Raw genomic sequence first — 21,738 nt, 5'->3', positions numbered from 1 at the left:
CGGAGATGCAGGAGAAGAGAGCCTGAAAAGGGATAAGCATACGTCCATACAGACGTTTGGGCAGTAGCCCTTTTTCAGCGTGTGAAATGGCAATACTACACAGCTGATTCACAAGTGGGCATGAGCACGTTATTTGATTTCTATGCATGACAGCCTCACATCTCTCTCTCTCTCCCTCTCCCCATCTAGGCTATCTTTTCTCTCTCCCTCTTTCTCTCTCTCACTCTAGTCTCTCTCAGTGAGGAGGAAGCTGCTGACGTGACGCTGTGGTTTTATGGGCATGACCACACCTCCACAATGCTTTTGGGCATAAACACGCCTATACGGAGATGTTAGGAATTTCGTTGCCGAGCCATTTGCCGAAAACTGAGCTAGGGTTAGGGTTAGGGTTGGAAAATGAGATTTTTTCCCGGTGCTCGGATTGGCTCGCGCATGGTGTCGTTGGATTCCTGGTCGAAAAGGGAGCCAAAAAAAAGTGGGGCACTTTTCAGGTAGAAAAGTGGCTGTACCCACCAAGGTATGAGTACACACATGAGTGTGTACACATGAGTAGAGTTTACAGAACATTAATTTGAAAAAAAGGGGGGGGGGAACAACCCCATCATCACAAGAAATGTAAACAGATATGTTGACATATTTTTTTCATTCTCATACTTTTTAAGCGGTACACCCTCTATGCGTGATTTTGCTCGTATGCACCTGTAGGTCAGCAGTTGACCTGGGCAAATCCATGTTGTGCTAAAAAGTGTAGTCACCTCTAGGTCTTCCACAGTCCATAATGTCCCTTTAACTTCCACAATACCATAATGTACTTTTAACTTCCACAGTACCTAATGTCCCTTTAACTTCCGCAGTACCATAATGTCCCTTCAACTTCTACAATTCCATACTGTCCTTTAACTTCCACAGTACCATAATGTCCCTTTAACTTCCACAGTACCATAATATCCCTTCAACTTCTACAATACCATAATGTCCCTTTAACTTCTACAGTACCATAATGTCCCTTTAACTTCAACAGTACCATAATGTCCCTTTAACTTCTACAGTACCATAATGTAATTTAACTTCCACAGTACCATGATGTCCTTTAACTTCCACAGTGCCATAATGTCCCTTTAACTTCCACAGTACCATAATGTCCCTTTAACTTCCACAGTACCATAATGTACCTTTAACTTCCACAGTACCATAATGTCCTTTAACTTCCATAGTACCATAATGTACCTTTAACTTCCACAGTACCATGATGTCCCTTTAACTTCTACAGTACCATAATGTCCGTTTAACTTCCACAGTACCATACTGTCCCTTTAACTTCCACAGTACCATAATGTACCTTTAACTTCCACAGTACCATAATGTCCTTTAACTTCCATAGTACCATAATGTACCTTTAACGTCCACAGTATCATAATGTCCCTTTAACTTCTACAGTACCATAATGTCCCTTTAACTTCTACAGTACCATAATGTCATTTAACTTCCACAGTACCATGATGTCCTTTAACTTCCACAGTGCCATAATGTCCCTTTAACTTCCACAGTACCATAATGTCCCTTTAACTTCCACAGTACCATGATGTCCCTTTAACTTCCACAGTACCATAATGTCCCTTTAACTTCCACAGTACCATAATGTCCCTTTAACTTCCACAGTACCATAATGTCTCTTTAACTTCCACAGTACCATGATGTCCCTTTAACTTCCACAGTGCCATAATGCCATTTAACTTCCACGGTACCATGATGTCCCTTTAACTTCCACAGTACCATAATGTCTCTTTAACTTCCACAGTACCATGATGTCCCTTTAACTTCCACAGTGCCATAATATCATTTAACTTCCACAGTACCATGATGTCCCTTTAACTCATTCACCGCCAAAGACGTCTTTGACGTGTTATCAGGAATAGCCATCCACGCCAAAGACGTGTTTGACGTGTTTTTGTTTTTATTAGTACAGCGCATAGTTCAAAGACTTCCCCAGCCTGTGACATGTTATCAGGTCCCTAGCCTCAAAGAAAAAGCCGACAACACGCGATCAAACACATACCGCAGCTGTTGTTTTGAAATGAGCAGGAGCAAAAACAGAAAACAGAGAAACGCGCTTCCTTGTGCACAGAGGAGAAACGCCATTGAAACACACCCCTCGGCGCGCTGCACGAGCTGATCGGCTTGCTGCAGGGCAGCGGACATCGATCGTTCGCGGTAGTCAAACCCGTGACCAACATGATCGATCCTGGTCCCTGGACCCCGTTACTGTGTCCCAGCCCGAAAGAGACGAGACGGAGTCACAACTGTGTGAGGAGGAGAACAGCAGCCTCGCCACAGAAATGGCTTTCACACAGAGCAAAGCAGCACGGCCACTTTCCTGTCGAGGGCGAGGAAGACTGGATTCCAATGCGACAGGACCCGGATGATCTCGCGGTAAGGAGTGTGTGTGTGTGTGTGTGTGTGTGTGTGTGTGTGTGTGTGTGTGTGTGAGAGAGAGAGACTAGACTGATCTCTGCATTCTATTCTATGATCACACTCACTCACACCGAGTAAACTGTATTGTTGAATGTAAAAAAAGCACTTCATGTATATATATATATATATATATATATATATATATTTGTCATTTGTGTCATAACGAATAATATTTACATGTCTGATGTCAATACAGTTCAAAATAAAAGAATTGAGAGTGAGTTCTGCCTGAGATTGTGTGATTTACAAAAATGCCATTTTCTGCAATTTCTTTCTCAGAGAGACCTTTTTGGTGAAAACAGGGTGTATATAAATGGCTATAAGTAGAGTACAGAACATGCTAAAAGCTCACTTTTTTTTCCCTGGTGAACCCAGAGGTGTACATCTTCATTTTGAGGTATTGCAAATCACTTTGGTGCTAATAGATAATTTACTGTGGGTCTTGAAAGATGACCAACAATTATGAAAATCTTTGGCCTGTGCTAAATATTGGCAGTCCTAAACTGGCCATGAATGAGTTAACTTCCACAGTACCATGATGTCCCTTTAACTTCCACAGTACCATAATGTCCCTTTAACTTCCACAGTACCATGATGTCCCTTTAACTTCCACGGTACCATGTCCTTGTTTTAAACAGAGAGCAGAAACACTTGGTGTAGCTACAAAACCATGAGGTTTTAAACCGTGGTTAATAGTGAAATGGGTTCATCACTGCATCCCTAATACAGATCCATTCAAGCCAGGCTCCCAGGCTAAGGAGATTATGTCCTTACCAGGCTGTTTGGGGGCAGGCCTGGTGGCAGGGCAGAGGTACTGCAGGTGCTGAGCAGGTCCGGCAGGCTGCTGGACGGGAAGCGCTGGAAGTCTACCTCTGACTCCTCCTAACAGAATCGGGAGAGAGCACCAGTCAAATACACAAGAGCTGTGTGTGTGTGTGTGTGTGTGTGTGTGTGTGTGTGTGTGTGTGTGTGTGTGTGTGTGTGACTGAGCAAGAGGAAGGGAATCCACACAGATGCTGCCTGATATATTTTTAACTTCCTCTCAGAAAGACGCCTGCATATTCCAACAAGGCCATTAAGATGTCTCTTCAATTTTTCAGATCCCCCGAGGGGAGGCAATGCAACACAGCATTTCCATCCATCTAAAAATAAAGGATAAAACCATCATCCAGTACAGGCCAGCAGTAGGTTCAAACAGTACAGTACAGTACAGTACAGTACAGTACAGTAAAGTACAGTACAGAACAGTACAGGCCAGCAGAGGTTCAAACAGGTCCCAGATAGTTGAGAACTTTCTAAACAGAGATCATTGTCCTCATCATCAGCCACACCTGAAAAGAAGGTGAAGAGGAGGACTTCCATTCCTTCAAAATTAGTTTTTTAGCTACAGTTATCCCCAGTGTCAGAGATTGCTGCACAGCTGTAGGTGTAAGTATTTGGTTGTAGAGTCGGTCCCCTTCCAGACTTTCTTTGTTGTCTGTTTTTCAATCATGAATGCCCACTTGCAGAATGAGTGGCTGGAAACCCGACCAATATGTATACTCATATTATTATTAATGACAACAACACTGGCATAAAGATAGACTATATACTTATATAAAGAATATACTAGATGAATAAATGCATCCAAAACCTTTATTTAAAGATACTAGTGCAGTGCCCGTTCCCCCATAATAATAAATTTTTATTTGAAGGCGCCTTTCCTGACACTCAAGGTCACCGTACAACAAAAACACAATAAGTACACAGTTAAAATATAGTACAATAAACATAATAATAACAGTTTGGCGGACAGAGGTTATGACAGAGTTAAATAAATGGAATTAGAGGGAGTAAGAAAGTTTAAATAGATGGGTCTTTATAGCAGTCTTAAATTCTGTGATGGAGTCCAGTGTGTGAATATGGGGGGGAAGGGAATTCCAGAGTGTAGGTGCGGCATGTGAGAAGGACCTGGCACCCATTGTGCTGAGCTTGACGGGGGGTATTTCTAATAGAGCTGCTGATGAAGACCGGAGGGAACGGGCGGGAGTGTAGGGCTGAAGGAGGTCTGTGAGGTAAGTGGGGGATAGATTATGGAGAGCTTTAAATGTTAGCAGTAGGACTTTAAATTTGATTCGTTGGGGGATAGGGAGCCAGTGTAATTGAATGAGCAGGGGTGTTATATGATCAGTGGATTTTGAGCGGGTAATGATCTGTGCTGCAGAGTTCTGGATGAGTTGAAAACGGTGGGTGAGTTTGGCAGGGATGCCTGTTAGAATGGCGTTACAATAGTCAATACGGGATGTGACCAGGGCATTGACAAGTACTTCAGTTGACTGTTGTGATAAGGTGGGGCGTAATCTGGAGATGTTTCGTAGATGGAAGTAGGCGGACCGGGAAGTGTTATTTATGTGTTTGGAGAAAGAAAGTGTACTGTCCAGGATAACACCAAGGCTCTTGACCTGTGTGGAGGCAGCTATGGTGGTCCCAGCAATGGGGAATGAGCAGATGTTTGTTTTGGTGAGTGTTGATTTTGAGCCAATGAGAAGTAGTTCTGTTTTGTTATTGTTCAATTGTAGATAGTTGTTGGTCATCCATTTCTGTACGTCTTGAAGGCAGGCAGTAAGAGTGTTGGGGGGAAGGGTGTTAGTGGGCTTGGTAGACACATAAAGCTGCATATCATCAGCATAGCAGTGGAAATGGATGCCATGTTGCCGGAAAATATTACCAAGGGGGAGGAGATATGTGATAAAAATAATTGGACCCATTACTGATCCCTGGGGAACACCATGTTGAACTGTGGAGCTTTTTGACCGGGATTTTTGAATCTGGACGAAATGTGTTCTGTTGGCAAGGTAGGAGGCAAACCATTGGTGGACGATGCCTCCAACTCCAACACTAGCCAGGCGGTCCATGAGTAATTGATGGGATATGGTGTCGAAAGCTGCGGTAAGATCCAGGAGAATGAGAATGGAGAGCAGTCCGGAATCAGCTGCGCGGAGGAGGTCGTTGGAAATCTTAACTAAGGCTGTTTCTGTGCTATGATTGGGACGAAAACCGGATTGGAATTGTTCAAAAAGTTTATTGTCATCAAGGTGAGTCTGGAGTTGGGATGCGACTACTTTCTCGAGGATTTTTGAGATGAAAGGTAAATTGGAAATAGGTCGGTAATTATTTAGGTCACTTGGGTCTAACCCAGGTTTTTTCAGGGTTGGTCTGATTATAGCAGTCTTTAGTGATGAGGGAACTGTACCAGTGGACAAGGAAGAATGTATGATGTGCACCACCCTGTGGGTACTTCCCGCCCCGCACACACACTGCACTCTGTCAGGTCCCCCTAACCGCAAGTTTGAAGTGGATCCGACAAACGGTTCTCAAGATACGCGAAGGACAGACATATGATCGTTATGAGAGTTCTGGAATAAGTCCAAATTGCATGAAATTGCACGACACTCCATCGGGGTCTGAGCAGCACACTCCCAAAGTTTGAAGTCACAATCAGACAAATGTTTCTCGAGATAAACTGCTTTTTGTGTTGCCAGTAGGTGGCGCTATGCCAAATTGCATGGACTTCAGCTCCCTGCATTCCGTTAAGTCCCCCTAAGTGCACTCCTCGAGTTTGAAGTCGATCGGACGAATGGTTCTCGAGATAAACCACTTTTTGTGTGGCCAATAGGTGGCGCTGTGCCTAATTGCACAAATTCTGCACTGCACTGTGTCGAGTTCCCATCAGCGCACTCCCCAAAGTTGAAGTTGATCGGACGAACGGTTCTTGCGATAAACAGCATTTTTTATGTTGCCAGTAGGTGGCGCTGTGTCGAATTGCATGAAAACAGGGCACTGCACTGCACAATAGGGCACACTCCCAAAGTTTGAAGTCGATCCGACCAACGGTTCTCGATGGCATGCAGCAGATGATGCTCATCCATAAGCAGTGGTGGAAATGGCCAGGTTTTACTCTGGGAACCCTACTTACACAGGATGGGGGTTCCCGGAAGTGGCGTGGCCCTAGAGGATATTATTTCTGAATGCGTGACTCGTTATAGCCTACCATTATAGCCACGTAAAAATCTCTTAGAAATCTCACTTAACTAAGATCACTGAGCTCTACTGATTATTTCCCCTTGATTTTAGTCATGACAGGCTTGATGACACATTAATATTAATGCTGCTTATTCAGCTTACAAATACATTCTCTGCTCATTTCATGCTGCCCGCTTTGCAAGACATTTTTTAATTGGAACCTGAGGAGGGATGCTGCCTCCCCTAATTTAGTCACATCAAAGTAAACACAGGGTCGTTGACAGGGTCGTTGAGATTGACGACCCTGTGTTGACTTTCTCAGTTAGTGTCAACGACCCTACTTAAAGTTGGGGCTTAGGGCTTAAAGGAGCAGAACTGAAGACAAATATTCAAATATCGAACGTGTTTCGCTTCCGAATCGCACGAAAACAGGGCACTGCATCCCGCTCACCGGGTCACAGGGTCGCCATCAGCTCACCCGAGTTTCGATCCGACCAACGGTTCTGGAGATACGCGAAGGACAGACAGACAGAGAGAGAGAGAGAGAGAGAGACAGACAGACGCTATTGTCATTATAGTATAGATAATCCATAAGATTTCAGTTTTGTTCTGTTGGGTGACACCTATGGCGATGAGTGGTAATTGCAGTTGGGATCATGGGCCATAGGCTCAATCACCTACAGGGCTCGACGTTAACTTTTAAAAGTGGTTGCCGGAGGGGCAACCTGGCAAGAGCTTTTGGTTGCCCGAATAAGAATATGGTTGCCCAATTTTAGTCGCCTTATATTTTGAGTAATTAAGATACTATGCTGTCATAAGCCGGTTTAATAATGACGATGTGACAGAAAAGTATAACAGTCTATAGTATATAGTATAATAGGCCTATTCAGTGTGCGCACCGGGTGTAGTAGTAGTAATAATGATAATAATAATGATAATAATAAATTTGTGTCATTTCGTTTTCTAAACAAATCTTATTTTTTGTTTTTATAATGCATTTGCACTGAAAGGATTAGTTTAACTAATATTTGTGAACTTTCATTTTCATATACAGTATTTTTTAACAGTTATTGTCATATTGTGCTTCATTTATTAATTAAAAGCGTTATTGATAATGAAGTACCCTATGCCTCCTCATGTTCATTCAGGGATACTATGATGACAGTGGTTTGGGGCCCCCACTCTGATGTTGCATAGGGCCCCAAAGGGCCCAGAAGCGGCCCTGCAATCCCTCTCTCAGCCCGTATGACAGGCTGACAGGCCAGGGATGCAAATCATTCCTCAGCACATATACGCGGTGGTAAAACGTTTTTGAAGGATGTCCTGGTCGAGGTGTATGTTGTAGGCTTGTTGTAGGCTACATGCTTTGCAGTATAGCGTTATGCTGGAATTATGCTTGAAGTTTGGACTGTCGCACAGAAATGAGAGACACTGAATCTTGACGAGGAAACGTGTGGAGCTTTTATACACTGTGTGGGTTTCTGCTCACGGAAGTGAGCGGGAGTCTTGAAAACTCCACTTTGTCCGCCCAGCCGCGTCCACGTAGTTACACAATTCGGGGTGTGCACGGCCAGGCGAAAACCGTCTGCACAGGAGCCTTGTGGAGGGGCGCGTCTGCTGATTTGACTCACTTTTCCATGCGGACACTCACGGTCCTCACCGATGCGGGAAGCAAATGAGACCTAAGCGCTTGTTGTAGGCTACATGCTTTGCAGTATAGGATTATTTTTCCCTCCCGTTCAAAGACGCACGGGTATTTCACCTCGATGACAATTTCCTCGTCCTTTGTTTCTGTGCGGGGCTGCGGGCGGACGCGGTTCTTCTTGCGTCTTGCAGCCGCTGTGATTGTGTGCAAGCAGCCCCACCTGTCCGAGTCAGTACTCGTTAAACACACCGCACGTGCAGCATACATCACGTAGGTTCCGACTGGTAATTAGTAACATCGTTCCGATTGTAACAGCAATAAAATGTCACATATATGTCACTCACAACAAGTATTAAAACATATTTATTTGGTGTATATTTTGCTGTTTGCTGCTATACATATTTTTTTGCATGTTAAAACATGGTTGCCCCTGGGGCAACCAAAGGCCAAGAAATGGTTGCCCTATTTTTTTTCTGGTTGCCCGGGTCAACCGGGCAACCGTTAATGTTGAGCCCTAACTCAATATCAGCAGAGATGGGAAAAGTACTGACATTCTGTACTTGAGTAGAAGTACAGTTACTTGTGTAAAAAACTACTCTGGTAAAAGTAGAAGTACTGATTCAATTATTTTACTCAAGTAAAAGTAAAAAAATACAGGCTCTGAAATGTACCCAACGAGTAAAAGTAAAAGTATTTTTACTGTATCTTTCTGAATTACTGAACCTCACATCATAGAATATAATTTGAGGATAAAAGATCCCCTACAAATGTTTTACACATCTTAAAACTCTACTTTAAATAGTGTGCTATGGTTTTTCCACACACAAAAAACCCCATTAAAATCATATCTAGTCCTCCCTCATTAATATTTCCATGATATATGAATGTGCAAATAGTTAGACAAGTTTAACTGCTGGATACAAGGTGTCCCTTACAAAGTGCAGTATCACAATACTCGAGACTGATACGATACTGATACCTAATGGATAAGGAACTGAATGTCCACAGGTTGATCACATTCACAAATTCAAGGTTTATTATTAAGACAGAACTGTCTCTGGTGTTAGAACACCACCATATTCCATATTAGCTGAATGTTGACAGTGCACAAACTGAATGTATGTGTTAGAACAACACCATAAGGGGCCATGCACACAGGGAGCGGTTATTTAAAAAAGAACGCTTGGAAAAGCCAGATTATTGGCAACTCTGGAAGCAGCAAGATGAAAATCCTCCTCTCCTGGGAGAAGACACGAGGTGGGAGGAGTGAAGAGGAGCAGGGCACTTTTCCTGTTAAACTTTCCTCTCCTTTCAGCGCCCAGAGCGCTGCGCTAAAAAAAAAACACCACCAGCTTTTAAACGCGATGAAATGCTTCTTGAAAGAGATGCGCGCTAAGCGCGTACTTATAGAGAATGAATTGCAAAAAGAGGAGCGCTAATAAGTGCTGGCTGTCTGCACGGCTCCTAATGTCTGCGTGTGTCTCCCCTCAGAGAAAATCCATGTTTCTCATCTTTGTGCTTCTTTGTCCACGCCCCGGAGGAGTGCCAGGTCATACTATTGGCGGAGCTGGAATGAGCTTTTATCAGCAGCGCAGGGAAACTCGTCTATTACTTCTGCTCAGTTCTCCCGTTTCTACTCGTTTTTAAATGACATTCTCAGGCATTTAAACAAAAGTAACGAACCTGTTTTGAAAATGTACACAAGTAAAAGTACAGATACTTGTGTTAAAATGTAACGAGTAAAAGTCGTCAGAAAATTAAATACTCAAGTAAAGTACAGATACTCGAAAAATCTACTTAAGTACAGTAACGAAGTATTTGTACTTCGTTACTTCCCATCTCTGAATATCAGATAGATAGTGACTTAAGATACTTTTATTTAGATAAAAACGTTATGGCTTATAACTTTTACCCTAACAATTACAATTACCCTACTTTATAACTTTTTTCTTTTCTTTTTCTTTTTTTTCGGTTACCGTTTGATTGGCTCCGCTAATTTGTGCGGTATGGAAAAAGTCAATAATGTGGCAGCCCTACACACACACACAAGCACACACACACACTACACGTTTGTGACATCGGCCCAGCCTGACCGATAACACACAATACAATACATACACACACACAACGCAACAACAACACACACACACACACGCGGCCCGGGGTGACCGACACCACACAACACAAAAACACACACAAAACAACAACACACACACACCACAACAACATCAACAAAGACACAACACAAACACACGCACACACTAGCCCAAAACCTTCCAAATAAAAGCCCATATATCTTCAAAATAAAAGCCCAAAACATGCACAGACCTTCAAAATAAAAGCACCAAACACACAGACCTTCAAAATAAAAGCTCACATCCCTTCAAAATAAAAGCCCAAAACACACACAGACCATAAAAAAAAAAAAAACATAGACCTTCAAAATAAAATAAATTGTATAAATGTGTGTGTGTGTGTGTGTGTGTGTGTGTGTGTGCGCGTGTGCTCACCCTTGTGGCGACCACCAGCTGCACAAGGCCAGCAGTAGAGCGGAGGATGTCCACAGCATCGTGGTGAGACAGACCCACCAGAGACTGACCATTAACCATCAGCAGCTCGTCACCTGGGCCAAGACGACCATCCCTACACACACACACACGCACACACACACACATACATGCACTCGCACGCACGCACACACACACACACACACAGACACACAAACACAAACATGCACATGTGATGACGTTGCATCTTGCATTGGTGCACTGGATGGCAATGCACAGAATGAATGTTTGATGACTGGGAGCAGTGTGGACGAAAATCTTCTAAACTTAGCTGTGCAAGTTGGGAGATGTGGATCCAGTCGCCCTATTGAATACATTATTTATCCTTACTTTGGTGTTTTGCTTGTTCGAGGGAAAGTCAAACGTGTTTTATTTTGAAAGTGAGAATGGGAAATGGTGTTGCTTGGACTCGGTAACTTGACGTGCAGGAAGTGCGGCAGCCGGCAGCTAGGGAAGCGTTGAACGTGGTAAACAGACTGCATGTGTTACGGCAATAAAACAACATACACAAAAGATTATAGATGAATAAGAAATGGAGGAATCAAGGGAAGATACGACCTGACCCTGCAACTTCGGGCGACGTCATTGGGGTAACGTGTGTCCTGCGTGACTGCGTTGCTTGGGGAAACCCGGAAACGTGGGAGTGTTTGTGTTTTGTCTGAGGAAGGGCAGGGTGCTGCCCGAAATGTTACCACGGTGCTGTAATAAATACTCTACTTGGAGCTCTGCAGTGTTCTCTACTTTGCAGTGTTTGTGTTTTGGCTTCGCCTGAGAGTATTTCTGTCTTCTGCTCGACTGGAGAGATGGCGAGTGGGATCTCTCCCACTCGCCATCTCTCTTGGATGTGTGTGTCCCCTCACGGGACTGCTGGATGGGCAATAGACGATGAACTGCTTAGGCACCGGCACATAGAGGCACGTATCGCTGCATGCCTCAAAGACATTTGTGCCTGGATGTCTGCCCACCATCTCAAGCTGAATCTTGGTAAGACAGAGCTACTCTTCCTCCCTGGGAAAGACTGTCCTCTCACTGACATTTCCATCTCCATTGACAACACTACGGTGTTTCCCTCTCAAACAGCTAAGAACCTTGGAGTTATCCTTGACAACCAGCTGTCCAACTCTGCCTGCATCGCAGCTACTGCTCGCTCCTGTAGGTTCTCCCTGTACAACATCCGTAGAATCTGTCCGTTTCTCACGAGGGAAGCGACACAACTCCTGGTCCAGGCACGTCATCTCCCGCCTGGACTACTGCAATGTTCTTCTGGCTGGGCTACCTGCCTCGGCCATCTGACCGCTTCAGCTCATTCAGAACGCTGCAGCCCATCTGGCGTTCAACCAACCTAAATTCTCTCATGTCACTCCCCTCTTCGTTGACCTTCACTGGCTTCCCATCTTGGCTCGCATCAAATTCAAGACAGTGGTACTGGCCTACAGGGCAGTCCACATGACAGCCCCTCCGTATCTGCAATCTATGGTCAAGATCCAAACATCACATCGCTCCCTCCGCTCCTCCACCTGTCCAGATCGCCTCACCCCTCCCCCGCTACGTCGGCTCAAAAGTCCCTCATTCCGATCGCGACTCTGGCCAGAACGGCCAAATCGCTGCCAATCTTTCGGCGGAGACTAAAAACTCACCTTTCCAGGCTACACCTGGGCCCTTCTTGAACTAACATATTTTAATTATAAAAAATATATTATATATATATATATATATATATATATATATATATATATATATCAGTCAAGTCAAGTCAAGTCAACTTTATTTATAGAGCACATTTACAACGACAAAGCCGACCAAAGTGCTTCACAGATAAAACACTAAAATATGGAAGAAAACGACAAGTACAGAATACACTGCTACAGAGCAAGGTGCAGTACAATGCAGCAGATACAAGTCATAAAAACAAAGTGACGAGGTAGGTTGCCAAGAGGCAGGCTCAACTCAGGTCGAAGGCCAGGAAGAAAAGGTGCGTTTTGAGCAGGGATTTAAACGCCTCGAGGCTCTGGGCAGATCTAATACGGAGGGGGAGGCTGTTCCAGAGCCTAGGGGCTGCTATGGCAAAGGCTCTACCCCCTCTGGTCTTAAGCCTGGTCCTAGGCACCACCAGGAGCAGCTGGTCAGCTGACTTTAAGGCTCTAGATTGGGTATGGTGGTGCAGGAGCTCAGTGAGGTATGGTGGTGCCAACCCATGTAGTGCTTTAAAAACATTCAACAGTAATTTAAAATCAATGCGGAAGCGGACGGGGAGCCACACAGTGGAGTGAGGCCAGGATTGGCGTGATGTGCTCTCGCTTCTTGCTGCCGGTTAGGAGACGGGCAGCCGCATTTTGGACCAGCTGCAAACGACGGAGCAAGTAGTTGCAGTAGTCCAGCCGAGTTGTAATGAAGGCATGGATCACCCTCTCCAGGTCGCTCCGGGGAAGATAGGCCTTGGTCTTGGCTATATATATTCCTTCTCAAACTTATTAATGCTACATGTTACTTATTCCGTCTCAAACTACTTCCTACCTACATGGTGCTACTCTAGTCTATCAAAATGTCTTAGCTGTCATTGATTGTGTTGCATAGTTGTTTTCTGTACCGTTTATAAAATGTGATATTGTAAGTCCCTTTGGACAAAAGTGTCTGCTAAATGACAGCATGTAATGTAATGTAATGGACCGCACGGGAATGGCTGGCACATTGACCCGGGCACATGGAGCTGGTCAGCTGACGAGAGAAACCCCGATGCTGCAGATCCTGGTGGTGTTTGATTGAACAAGTCGCTCTCCGAGATGAAGAGCTGTAGATCAGTATCCATGGTGAGATTGGTGAGTGATCGACTAAAGATAAGTTTGCTTGAGCTTGGTCTGTCTGGGAGCACAACATGAAATGTAAAACACATGAACGAGAGACGTGCTGCTTGCGAGCTGAGGTGCTGAACAGGTCAGTATATATAGGTAAAGCCATAGGAGGCGTGGCTGAGGTGTAGCCCTGCTCCTGAACCCTGATAAACTTTGATTCCTAAGGTTCTCGTGAGAGACAGACCTAAAACCACGTAAGAGCCAGACGTAAAACCACGTAACAGCCTGGGCCCAGGCCGCGTGGGGTCGGGCCCCCCGGCCCGGCCGACATCATGAAAGTGACATCGGGGCTTCTGCCCCATCTCACTTTCGTGACACAAAACGTGACACCGCCTGCCCGTCCACCTCGGCAATTTTATTGTAGGATGCAGGGGAAAAGTCCACCTGGCTGCCCCCGGCATGCAACGCTACCTTGAGGACGTCTGAAATCAATTCTTTCTCTGTCACCTACATTCAAACCAGGTACCTAATTAAGGAGGTACCTAATTAGGAAGCTAGGTGATATACAGGTTCCTTGCATTTCATATACAGCCTCTGTGTTTTCCAGGAAGTAAAAATAAAGGGACTCACTATACTATGGGTTCGAGTTTGTTTGCCTTTATTGTGACTACTTGTACCTCTGGGTGGTGCCCCCCTCCTCAACATGGGCTATGATGATGCCGTGGGGGGAGCGCTTGGAGCCCCGGCCCCCGGTGATCTGGATGCCCAGGCCCTCCTGGCCTTTGACCATGTGCATCTTCCAGATACGGCTTGCCTCTCTGGGCTAGAAAAGAACAGAAACAAAACAAACAAAAACAAAGCTGAAACAATATCTTCTCAAGCAGTGTGGCAATACAAAAAGGTCACAATACTACACACATAGATCCCTAAGAAAAATGGAGGTTAGAGTTCAAATGTGATATGTGAACTGGGTCGCAAACTTTACAAATCATCAATATCGCATTTTCTTGTCAAAGCCTTTGCCTTTATTGCCTTTGCACGAGTGGAGTATCTCCATAAAATTTAAAATGCAAGTCCCCTTCAAAAATGATCCAAGGCACACTGTACGATTGGTGCAAAATTAAAAAGCATTTATTTTAAAAATGTATTAAAGTGACTAACCAAGTGTTGCAACCAACATAGGTCTTGAAATTAACTTCTTTCTCTCTCTAAAAAAAAAAAAAAAAAACTTAACTAAACTTTACCACTATTCCTTCAGAAGTTGTAGTTGTCATAGACTGTGTTGCATAGTTGATTGCTCTATTGCTGACAAAAATGTGTTATTGTAAGTCGCTTTGGATAAAAGCGTTGTCGCCAAATGACATAATGTAATGTATAATATGAGCACAACGCTGCCAATATTTAGGAAGAAGGTGAAGGAGGCCAGCTTGTCTTGTTGGAAAAGAGGGCTTCTATTTTTTACTAGCATTGTATAAATGTAGCTTGTATAAATGTTGTAGCTGCTATGATGCTACTATTTGCTATTATTTTTTATAAAACGGCTCTCTCAAATCAAGCAATCTGATTGGTTCACAGCCATTGTATAATTCCAGTAACCGAGTTCAATAACCCATGGCCATGGGTTATTGGTTGCCATGGCAACTCTCTTACTAAGAGAGTAATAATAAGGCTTACCTCAAATGACAACGTAGAAAAAAAAATGGCGGAGACAGCTGTCAGATCCTTGTGAATCGATCTTCGCTTATAACTTTACTAATACTTCGCAGAAAATGATGTTTTGTACAAGAATAGATGCGGGCTAATGTCTTCTTTGCAAAAGAAAGGCTGTTAACCCCGCATTTAACCCTGCATTTAACCCCGCATTTAACCCCGTAACGTTAGTTGGTGTCGGGCTTTGCAGCAAGCATTCAGCTTCTCAGCAAGCGCTGAGAATGCAACGCTGCGCTCGAGCTGCCTGTCGGGGTTTCCAGAAAGCTGTCAGCTACTCAGCAAGCGCCAGGATTGGCCAATGTCAACTTCAGTCTCCAGAACGATCCAATCAAATCACCCGCATGTTCTTGCGGTCCCGCCTTACAGTAGTGTTTCAACTGACTCTATCAGAATGACATGCCAGTCGGAGTCGGACTTATAGTATTATTATTATTATTATATTATCATACTTGGAAACCGTTTTATAAAAGCAATATAGCACTCGAGCTGCGTGTGTTGTGGAATATATCCCCCTGCTCAGCAGTTATCGCACTCGGCCTGCGGCCTCGTGGGATAACAGCTGATCAGGGGGATATATTTGGCACAACACACTGGCTCTCATGCTATATTGCTTAAATATACACTCTATATTCTGTATATACTTGCATGTGGGGGTATGGATGTTTGGTTCTGTGTATATGGATTAGGGCTGCTCAATCGTCCCTATTTTCATATCGTCCAATGGTGGCCATTAGAGATTGGCGATAGACGATCAGATCGCTATAATCTATTAATTAGCCGTCATTTTTATTTTTTATTTTTTTTTAAATCAAGATACCTATTCCTATTTAATGGCATTAATAATTTTGAGGGGAAAAAACAATCGATCATAATATATTATTAAATGCAGTCTGTAGAAGAATAATAAATGTAGATTATGCATTTAGATGAGAAGAGACTGGAGACCGACCCCAGTCGCCTCCCTCTATTGGCCTCATTCTTGCTGAACTCCATGACTTTGCAGGATTTAACATCGGCTGTCAGGTCAAGTCACTGTTGCACTCTGACTCTTCATCATAGAAAGTAACACAACATGATTTAACACCGGCTGTAAGGTCAAGTCACTGTTGCACTCTGACTCTTCATCATAGAAAGTAACACAACATGATCTAACACCGGCTGTCAGGTCAAGTCACTGTTGCACTCTGACTCTTCATCATAGAAAGTAACACAACATGATTTAACACCGGCTGTAAGGTCAAGTCACTGTTGCACTCTGACTCTTCATCATAGAAAGTAACACAACATGATTTAACACCGGCTGTAAGGTCAAGTCACTGTTGCACTCTGACTCTTCATCATAGAAAGTAACACAACATGATTTAACACCGGCTGTCAGGTCAAGTCACTGTTGCACTCTGACTCTTCATCATAGAAAGTAACACAACATGATTTAACACCGGCTGTAAGGTCAAGTCACTGTTGCACTCTGACTCTTCATCATAGAAAGCAACACAACATGATTTAACATCGGCTGTCAGGTCAAGTCACTGTTGCACTCTGACTCTTCATCATAGAAAGTAACACGACATGATTTAACACCGGCTGTCAGGTCAAGTCACTGTTGCACTGTTGCACTCTGACTCTTCATCATAGAAAGTAACACAACATGATTTAACACCGGCTGTAAGGTCAAGTCACTGTTGCACTGTTGCACTCTGACTCTTCATCATAGAAAGTAACACAACATGATTTAACACCGGCTGTAAGGTCAAGTCACTGTTGCACTGTTGCACTCTGACTCTTCATCATAGAAAGTAACACAACATGATTTAACACCGGCTGTAAGGTCAAGTCACTGTTGCACTGTTGCACTCTGACTCTTCATCATAGAAAGTAACACAACATGATTTAACATCGGCTGTCAGGTCAAGTCACTGTTGCACTCTGACTCTTCATCATAGAAAGTAACACAACATGATTTAACACCAGCTGTCAGGTCAAGTCACTGTTGCACTGTTGCACTCTGACTCTTCATCATAGAAAGTAACACAACATGATTTAACACCGGCTGTAAGGTCAAGTAGCTGTTGCACTCTGACTCTTCATCATAGAAAGTAACACAACATGATTTAACACCGGCTGTAAGTAGGGATGCACCGATTGCCATTTTCTTGGCCGATTCCGATTTCCGATTTTTGAATAGCCTGACTTGCCGATACCGATTTTTGCCGATTCCGATTTTTTTTTCTAAAAACAACAATTGACAGCTTACACAAACGTTTTTGTAACTTTGTTTAAAAATTAAGATTCATAGAACAATTCTTACATCTAATGGGGATCCAAATAAACAAATAAACAATTCTTATCATTTGCATGAAGTAGCCTAGGACCTTCTCACTCAAACACATCTCAAAATAAAAGTGTTCCAGGTTAGGCTACTGGACAGAGCTTTTTTGTGCAAATACAATGAATACAAAAATTAAATTAAATCCAATAGCCTATATCCCACAGCTATCATGCATTTACTTTTCCAAAAGAAAACAGGTGCAACAGAACATCAAAATGATCCATGGACAAGGAGTTTATAGACTGGCTCCAGACCAGTCCTCTTGAGTAGAGGGGAAATGAGTTTATGAGTTACAGTAACGATCTTCAGTCTGAATATCAGGCGGAGTTTACACACAGTCCGAAGTTTGGTATGCGTATTTTTATCTGCCATCCGAAAAAATATCGTCACGCACAGAAAACGTTGCACACTTGTGAGTCCGATGCATTTTTATTATTATGTCCGTCGTTCTCATGTCGTTCTATTTGCAATACGAAACAAATAGTCTCTCCTGTATCCACGTCACGTTACAACATGACTTGACAGGCTGAGGCAGCAGCGCTGATGTGGAATGGAAAAGCAGGTCGGGGAATGGTATACTGGACACACTCGCCAAGCCGGCTGTGCGCGGTGGCGGGTTGCTGGAGCACCGCTTCCCGGGGAGAGAGAGCAGAGAGAGGGGGGCCAGTGAGGTGAAGCGAGCCGCTCTGACTGGACTCCAGCCGAGCGGGACACGGCCGCATCTCTGTCTCCACGGCTTATTTTCGACTTGCATGTGTGACAAACTGCGAGCTTTGTCTACTTCACTGACGGTGAAAAAAATCCACAACGAGGAAGGTATGCTGGCGTGTGTGGTGTGGTGGCTGGGTGCCTGTCTCGGTGCTTTGGGGTGCGCGCACGTCATGTGAAAATCGGCTCACAGAATCGGCTATTTAGAGTGACCGGAACAGGCCGATCACGTGAAAATCGGCCATTTCCGGTCACGTGCCGATCGATCGGTGCATCCCTAGCTGTAAGGTCAAGTAGCTGTTGCACTTACACTCACATGGAGGACCACAATGGACCACACACTCTCTTACACATGAGCCGTTTTCCCACATGCGTACCGGAAAATTACCTGTAAGTCAATATCGGACATTTCCCTTCACACCTCTCCTCTGGCATGTGGGAATCTATCAGCGAAATTGCCTGTATGGGGGGGGGAGGGGGAGGGGGAGGGGGAGGGGGAGGGGGAGGGGGGGCGGCACTGCAGAGCGGGTGGGGAGTGACGTGTCGGCAAAACTCCGAATGGTGAAATAAGTTTGCTTGTTTATCCGTTCACCTGCGTAGCGTTGAAGCACTTTTTACAGACTGGCTTCATTTGATGTGTCCGGGCTTGCCTTGGCTGTCGGCAACGTTGCTTAGTCCCTGTCGGACTGTGACTGAAGGAGGAGGACGGACTGTGGCCAGAGAGCGAGCAGAGAGGAGAGGGGAAAATCAGCACAGCACACCCACACATGAAGCTGACATAGGCTACTGCTCTTATTATCACAAGATCATTTCGCCAGTTTGCTTTAATGTGCGCTAATGATTAGATTATGCCCGCTGGAACATTAAGCAACGTGTGTACACCTCGCCCATGAGAGTGTCGCGCAGAATATGAAGATAGACTAAACCAGGGACAGATCATGACTGATGATTATGTACCTCTGCGCTGCTGCGTGAGACTAGAGCCGTCTGGAAGCGAGAGAGACCAGGAGGGAATTTATTTTGGGAAGATGCTCTGAACAATTTTGACGACGTGGAATGGAAGCGTCATTTTCGCATGTCCCGGTATTACGTGCTGAGTCTGGTCCGACCCGCACGCAAGATCACCCGGTGGTGAAAACCACTGGAAGCGCGTTTGCGACTGGCAATAGTCCTTTGGTGGTACGCAACACCAGGGGAATATCGAACAATCAGCTGTGTATTTGGTGTTGGACTGTCTACTGTGTGCATTGCAACCTGGTCCACGAAGTCACAGCCCACTGATAGCGGAAAATGCCTTCGGAAATCAGCAAGCTGACATACTGCTCTTATTAGGCTATCACAAGATCATTTCGCCAGTTTGCTTTAATGTGCGCGAATGATTAGATTATGCCCGCTGGAACATTAAGCAACGTGTGTAGGCTACTCCTCGCCCATGATTGAAGGACCGCTGTCGCGGAAAATGACCTGAACCGTTTCCACTTGCGTCCCCTTAAGACCATACCGCTCTTGTGACTGGCACGAAACTGGTGAAATGTCGGGGACGACGGGGTCGCGCTTATACCGGCACGGCGCCTTTCTCACATGCAGGCATTAGACCACGTACCGGTCATTTTGCGGTACAAAGCGCATGTGGGAAAAGGGCTATGATGGAGGACCACAATGGGCCTTCACTGTGTTTTTATCCTTTTGATTCCTTTTTTAACTTGTACTAATGAAATTGTACTAATGAACTTGTACTTGCACTTTAATTGAGTCACTAAATGTGACCTCTTGTATCGCCTCAGTCATATGATCAGCGATGTTTCAACTTGTTGACAGGCAGCCAACATCCTTCCATTTTGTTGCTTTTTGTTTTTCTCCCCCATATAATTATTGCTGTATTACATTCTAGGTTTTTCTCTCTCTCAACTCCCATGACCTTTGACCTTGTATGCAAATAGAACATGATGCTGGCCCATGAAAACTGGGCCAAAGCTTCACCAGCCTCTTGTTCATTTGAACACTTTTGATGTGGATTCATTAGCATCTGAAAAGCCTCTTGCTCTCCATCTTCAATTTCTGAAAGAGCAGGCGGCAAGAGCGTGATGTCACACTCTCCTCAGACACATGACAGAGCGTGATGTCAGCAACATTGACTACGTTTACATGCACACAATATTACAATATAGCTTTTTGCCCATATTGGGAAAATGACAATATTCCGACTACCGTAAATTCCGGACTATAAGCCGCACCGGTGTATAAGCCGCACCTTCAAAGTTGACTATTTTTTTCTTATATAAGCCGCGGGTGTTTTAATGTTTTTTTTTTTTTTTTTTTTGTGTGTTTTAATGTTTAATTACCATATGTAAGGGTTCATGCACAGAGGGGATTGTAGAGGAAGCTCCCATTTATTAACATTTCAACAAAACAACATAACACAACACCACCTGTGTTGTTTTTTACAGTGCACACAGTGTCATACAGTGTCATACAGTGTGGTGAAAAGAGGGCAAGAGAGGAAATTAAAACTTATTATAGTTATATAGGATTTATAGTTAGAAAGAGTGCTAAAAAAGAGAGTTATTTTTCTTTTCTTTTTTTGGGGGGGGAAAAAATCCATAGACAAGCCGCACCGTTATATAAGCCGCAGGGGCCAAAAAAGGCCAAAAAACGGGAAAAAAGGTGCGGCTTATAGTCCGGAATTTACGGTAAATTAATAATCCACTAATATTCCCGTTTACGTGCAGCCGTAGCTCGCCCTCCCCGACACGTGAGGGAGGGGGGGGGGGGAGAGAGAGATGCAGGTAGTCCGAGCCACAGAGTTTTTCTGTTGAGAATAAACAGAGCAGCACTATTCTTACGAGCATCACTTGGTCCATTTCAGGAGCTTGCTGCTGAAAAGTTTGGCATTGAGCATCCAAGTCTTTCATAAAAAGTAGTAGCCTACGTTATTACCTTGCAGGCTCGCAAGCATTGTGGATTTCCATGGGCACTGGGCACTATAGGCTACTCTCTCTCTCTCTCTTTAAATCGATGTTTCTCATCTCCTCCCGATCAGAAATGTCGGCATTTCTTTTTGCATGCCAGAGATGATGGATTATTATGATTATATTGCGCTTTCTAGCACACATCAGCTGACCACAAACAGGCAACATGCATCGCAAACTGCTGTAAAAACCCTGATTGAGACGCATATTCCGAATGCGCTGTATACATGATGAAAGAATCCTCCGAAAACCCGAATAATACTGGAATAACCCAGATGTCTTAATCGGAAAATGCAAAATTCGGAAAAAGGACAAATTTTTGGGACAAAAACGTAGTGATTGAGGATATAAGTCGCGTACAAGCGTTATTTTGTCCAACCAGATATTGGCTTATTTAGATATACAGTAGATCTATTGCTAATGACACATGTCACACAACAGCCTGTGCAACAGCCTGTGCTCCCTGTTACCCTCAGGGAGGAGATACAGGGTCCCAAAAGCACGCACAAATCGCTTGAGGGACAGTTTCTTCCCGCAGGCCACGAGA

General features: G+C 44.2%; 1 protein-coding gene across 1 annotated transcript in view; it reads right to left on the bottom strand.

Moving 5' to 3' along the window:
* Window positions 1–21,738, bottom strand: part of LOC310800788 (PDZ domain-containing protein 2-like) — a gene marked incomplete at both ends in the record, with an annotated part of 59,220 nt that overhangs the window by 21,094 nt on the left and 16,388 nt on the right. Inside the window, 3 exons of the mRNA XM_083664711.1 lie at window positions 3,247–3,354; window positions 10,630–10,762; window positions 14,153–14,298. Of these exons, the coding sequence (XP_083520837.1) occupies window positions 3,247–3,354; window positions 10,630–10,762; window positions 14,153–14,298 (387 nt within the window). The remainder of the gene's footprint in view (window positions 1–3,246; window positions 3,355–10,629; window positions 10,763–14,152; window positions 14,299–21,738) is intronic.

This window comes from Poromitra crassiceps (genome assembly GCF_964638095.1).
Source record: "Poromitra crassiceps genome assembly, contig: HAP1_SCAFFOLD_72, whole genome shotgun sequence".
Taxonomy (NCBI): domain Eukaryota; kingdom Metazoa; phylum Chordata; class Actinopteri; order Beryciformes; family Melamphaidae; genus Poromitra; species Poromitra crassiceps.
This window is presented reverse-complemented; position numbering and strand designations above follow the sequence as displayed.